Genomic DNA, 5,648 nt, shown 5'->3' with positions numbered 1-5,648 from the left:
ATATTATTAATCATATTATTACTAAATTTATAAAAATATAATATCATATTTTTATTAGTTAATTTTATATCATATTTAAATAAATAAAAAATGGTAAGTATACGTTATTACTAAAGAAATTGTATATTTCTTAATAATTTTTTCTTTTTGAAAATTTTTACTTAGAAAATAATTTTAAATTTTTCTATAAATAAGAAATATAATATCAATTATATTATTTTTCTGAAAAAAAAAACAGAAAAAAAAAACGTGATATGAATTTCAGACTAGTTTACAATAAAAGAAAACACACGAATTTAATAATCAATAGTTACAATAATATTTTTAATATTTATATTTATAATAATAATCATGATATATTTATTTATTTTTTATTTAATATAATTTATATTTTTTAAAACAAATTTAATATGACTTTTTATGTCAGATTAATATTAACAATTCAATTTTATTCATGGACAAAATAAAAAAATATTAAATCTTTAAGAATTAATCTTATAATTATTAGAAAAAATTTATCTAAATTTGGTATATTTATTTCATAGATTAAAAAACAATTATATTTTTTAATATTTTTGAAAATATAATATTATATATTATTAGATCATTATTTATTAAAACCATTTCGACATGATATTTTGACCATAATAACGGTTGAATAGCTAACTATAGTTCTTAGAAAATAAAATAAAAATAATATAAAATATTATGCCATGTTGATCTTGCACAACGCACCAAGAGTAGGCTGTGAACAAAACAAACAAAACGGTTTCATTCTGCTTCAAACATCAAAGCCAACTGCAAACTCGTTCTTTTATTGTTCTTCTTCTTCTTTCTATTGAGTATGGAAGACCAGGGTGGTGGTGGTGGCACGAAACAAATGAATAATGCGTACGTGGACACGTCGAAAGCGGAGAAAGCGGTGTGGTTGATGAAGTGTCCTCCCCTCGTCTCTCGCTGCCTCTGCGCCCCTCCCTCCGACCCCTCTCGCCTCGTCGCCAAGGTCGTTGTCTCGATCGACCCTCTCAACTCCAACGATGACGATTCTCCTACTAAGGTTCTTTTCCTTTCCTCTATATACAAATAATGAATGTGTGGATGTCATGCCATAATCCACATTGTGTGAGTGCAAATGGTGAGACCTAAAAATCAAGGGTAGGTTCAATTGGGTATTATATTCCTTTTCAGTTGTTTTGATTAACCAAAGTGTGTCGAGGTAGAAAATAATACATTACTTGTTTTTAATCTACTGCCATTGTTTTCGTTGCAAATGATTTTTGAAATAAAATTTATGGATAGGTTTCTGGTGTTAGGTTTTAAATTGCCGTTGTCGTTTCATCTATTTTTGAAATCACATACAAATGTAGCTGATGCAACCACATTTCGGTTGCATTACTGCCTCAGACACTAATACAACCTTCATGTGCAACCAAAATCATAGTAGCAAGCGGATTTTGAGAACCTTTCTTTTCAATCGGAATTGAAGTTTTATTTAATCTTGGTAGTTTGTGTAATAAATATATATATATATATATATATATGTATTAAAAATCAATTGGAGTTACTAAGGTGAAGCAATAAATGTGATAGAAGAATAGTGCGTTCAAAAGTTTAATCTATGAGAAATTTGGCAAATACAACCACACTTTCAGTCGCATTACGGTTTCAGACACTGAAAAATCTTGTCATTGCAGCCAAAATCTTAGTTACAGGTTGATTTATTAAACATTGGTTTCTATTAGAATTGAAGTTTAATTTAACTTTGCTAATTTTCATAATAAGGATATGTATTAAAAATCAACAAAATTACTAAGGTTAAAAACATTTTTTGCTTGGAGAATAACACCAAAAGCCTACACGGAACTTCTTCCAAGTTTTGTCCTATATCTTTTTGATTAGGAAAATGATATGTATATTATACATGTATTTTGTATCATATGAAAATAGTTACTTTTACTATAGCCATTAGTGACACTTTTCCCTGTTATTTTTGTCCTTTTAAATTGATTGTTTAGTTAAAATACTCAGTTTACAATGGAGTTGGCTGGAGCTGAAGTTGGACATATACCTAAATGTTATGTTATGGATATGTTTAAAGACTTCATTCCCATGTCTGTGTTTTCAGACACACCGCAAGGTAAATAATTTTCATCTTTCGGTGACCATTTACATTGAAAGTTACTTTGGTGGATAGTTAAGCTCACTATTATTTATATCTCGGTTTGACGTAAAGTAGCTGTGATTGTTTGAACTTTATGAGATTTATATTACTTTAATATTATCACCTGGTAATTTTATGTCCTTGTCCATACTCCTCTGTCATCAAATGATCACATGTATCATGGTGCTTATTATTGAAATGAGGGTGTTCCTTCATAAAAGAAAAAAAATGAGGTCGTTCATTATTTTAAACACCTTAGGCTGAAACAAGTGGACCTCATGTGCATAAGCTATGAAATCATATGTTTGAAATAATCAGAGTTTATGATGCATGTGCATTATTTTCTAAATTAGTTACAAATTTGACCTTCCAAAATTTAAGCTAATATGTTATAGCAAATCTTTTATTTGGACAATTACACTTCATTAGAGTAATTATTCTTACGGAACCGAAATAATACCTTGCAAAGACTTCAAAGTACTCTATGTGTCCTATGCCGAGGTGTACTCGTCCTCTTTCAAGTACTCATTCTTCATTAATTGGATGATATTGTGCCTGCAAAAGACCCTCAACACTCAAGTCAACAAGATGCTCTAACAAGCGGTCAAAGCTGAGATTTAGTGATTAATGAAAAATGTACCTAATTACCTAAAGCCACGTGGTATTTATAATAATATTTAGGAACTTTACCTGGCACATTATGTGGAATCTTATCTAGCCATGGGCCTGGAATGGGAACCCACTTATCTATATGGGCCTATTCTTAGATGCCCACCTATTCTAATGGGGCTGGTAAGGCATATATGTAGAAAACATGTTGTTATCTTAGTCTACAACTACAACACTACATGATATTTTATTCTTTGCTCTTCTACTTTGTTTCTTTCTCTTTAACCTAAAGTGTTTTTTCTTCTAGACAGGATTTGGTTGGATATCTAAAGCATCATTAATATCCTCTATCAAAGTTAACTTAGCAAAATGTAAATCCAGCTTTTGAAATTTCTGTTGTTTTATAGGAAAGATCTCTGTGGAGGGAAAAATACTGAATAGGTTTGACATGAGGCCCCATAATCAAAACCTTGAACTTTATGGGAAACTCTGCCGGGAAAGGACAAACAAGTATACGGTCAAAAGTAGACAAATTCAGGTTTTCTATTGGCTCTAGTTCTCCTTATCATGAGTTAGGCAAACAATTAAATTATTTATGACTTCTGCATTCTATTTTCAGGTTATTGACAATGATAATGGGGCACACATGAGGCCAATGCCAGGAATGATTAGTTTTTCAACTTCTGGCCCCCCTGTAATGGCTTATTCTCTTTCTTGTTACCAATTATAGTCCTTAATGAATTCATGCTAAGAGAATCCCCTTATTTTGGCAAAATGTCAGCTCACCATCAGTTTATAACTTCCTGATCAAATCACATCTAGCCGTCCCCCTGACCCTTCTTCCCTCTTTTTCAGTTGATTATGAGATAAATGAGATATAGGGTGTTGAAGAGGTGGTGTTGAGGACTATTTCTACAAGCTTGTTATGCAGTTCAATATTTTTAATTAATTTATACTTCAGTTGTAACAGATGTTTGTGTTGGATTAGGAAAAGAAGAAAACTCCTGCTAAAGCAACCGATACAAAGAGAACAAGAAGAGATCGTGGGGAGATGGAAGAGATTGTGTTTAAGCTATTTGAACGACAGTCTAATTGGAGTTTACGAAACCTCATACAAGAAACCGACCAACCTGAAGTATGTGCTTTGAGTAGTTTTACTCTTAAAATTTGGATTTCTTGAATACTTGCACTTTAACAAACTTAAATCTCAAATATCTACGCAAAATGAACTACAACCATAAACGTTTGTTGCTTATAATGGATATGCATATGTAGTGAATGCTCGTACCTGTCCGATATAATAATTTGTGCAATTGAACTAATGTATTCAAGATAGGTTGATAAGTTAATCCAAGTTGTATACCACATTTTCAGAGAAATTTTGAGAGATTAAGATTATGTTTGTATCATTTATGTTATTTTTATGAGAAATGATGCAGATAATGATGTATGTTGTACTTTTACTGCTTAGTAGGTAAGTCTCTACAAGCCCACACACCATTATAAAACAATATACTTTCAAATTGACATTTGCGGTTATTAATTTAGTAGAGCCTGTTTTAACTAATGTGGTGGATCTTCACATTTTTACAGCAATTTTTGAAAGATATATTAAAAGACCTTTGTGTCTACAACAACAAAGGAACTAATCAAGGCACGTATGAACTAAAGCCTGAATACAGAAAATCTGGAGATTAAGCGACCTTCAAGTAGGTTTTATTTGTGCTCATCCATTTGTTAACCTCATTCAAATGATATGTAGCTTACTCATTTCAGTTTCATCATAATGTTCAAGTTGCAAATAAAGTAGCATGCATCTTGTTACAACTTTTTCTGATTCTTCTGCACGTTTTATTTGCAGATTTTGCTACATCACAATTTATTTGTGTTCCTTGGTTCGAAAGCAGAACTAGATTAATTTTTGAACAATTTACGGTGTTATTGCAAAATTAACAAAAATTACAATGTGAAATTGCTCCGAAACTAGCAAATGGCACGAGAGGTTGAATTGTGTTGTGTTGAATTTCCTAAACTCTTTTTGAAACATAAATAAGTTTATTCAACTTTGGATGCTTGTAAGTCATTGGATGCATTTCTACTACTTCAAAGGTTATTGATGTTTATAGTTAATAAATTTACGCAACTTTGGATGCATGCAAGTCATTGGATGCATTTCTACTGTTGCAAAGGTGGTAGATGTTTTTAGTCATTATATTCCCTTGTAGCGCTCATTTTTTGTGCAGTTCGTTGTTTTCTTCTGTTTTGCTTGAAGTTAAGCTCATTGTTTTCTTCTGTTCTACTCACTCGATTGATTCTCATGTTCTCTTTTTTGGTAAGAAAATGTTCTTTCCACTAATCTTACTACACATATCTTCATATGTCGAGAACTTAAATTTCAAAATATTCGCTCATTTCACTGGTCGGCCACCGACTTAAACGTTACATTGATTAACAGACCATAGCGGTTGTTATCCTACTACAGTCAGTGGGGCTGACCAACTTGTCATAGAGTACAATAATCATATAAGATAAATCATGTGTTTTAATTTCTCAATTGTAAATTTTTTTTCCTTTACTTATCATGTATTTTAATTTCTTATTTCTTAAAGATAAATAATGATTATCTTTTAAATCAAGTTATAATGAAAAAAGCACAACTTATTTAAAAGTGAGTAAAATTGTCACACAATATATTGAAGTAAAATTTATAGGATGCTTAAAATTAGTAAATTTTCAGAGTTAAAAGAAAGGTAAGTATTGTTTAGTAACATGTGTCTTTTTGTTCTATATTTTCTTTATCAACAACATGAATAACATAGATTTAGTTCTGATCAATATTTAACACTCAAATATTACATGTCACTTTATTAAAATGCTG

At 30.7% G+C, this 5,648-nt stretch overlaps 1 protein-coding gene across 2 annotated transcripts; it reads left to right on the top strand.

Annotated features, from left to right (window-relative positions):
* Positions 1 to 728: 728 nt before the first annotated feature.
* On the top strand, positions 729 to 5,143 carry LOC114170485 (uncharacterized). Of its 2 annotated transcripts, XM_085668783.1 has the most exons (7): positions 729 to 1,057; positions 2,029 to 2,137; positions 3,178 to 3,308; positions 3,390 to 3,464; positions 3,759 to 3,905; positions 4,364 to 4,479; positions 4,632 to 5,143. In XM_085668783.1, exons 1-6 carry the CDS (start codon positions 845 to 847, stop codon positions 4,466 to 4,468), a joined length of 780 nt encoding a protein of 259 aa, XP_085524909.1. In that variant the 5' UTR covers positions 729 to 844; the 3' UTR covers positions 4,469 to 4,479; positions 4,632 to 5,143. The 2 variants fall into 2 exon arrangements, with proteins under 2 accessions (XP_085524909.1, XP_027911775.2); XM_028055974.2 differs by lacking the exon at positions 4,632 to 5,143 and having other exon boundaries at positions 4,364 to 4,575.
* Positions 5,144 to 5,648: the final 505 nt, after the last annotated feature.

Source organism: Vigna unguiculata, chromosome 11 (assembly GCF_037176805.1).
Source record: "Vigna unguiculata cultivar grain cowpea cultivar isolate G323 ecotype 2 chromosome 11, ASM3717680v1, whole genome shotgun sequence".
NCBI lineage: Eukaryota > Viridiplantae > Streptophyta > Magnoliopsida > Fabales > Fabaceae > Vigna > Vigna unguiculata.
The sequence above is the reverse complement of the archived record's forward strand: the minus strand, read 5'-3'. Positions and strand labels throughout refer to the sequence as shown.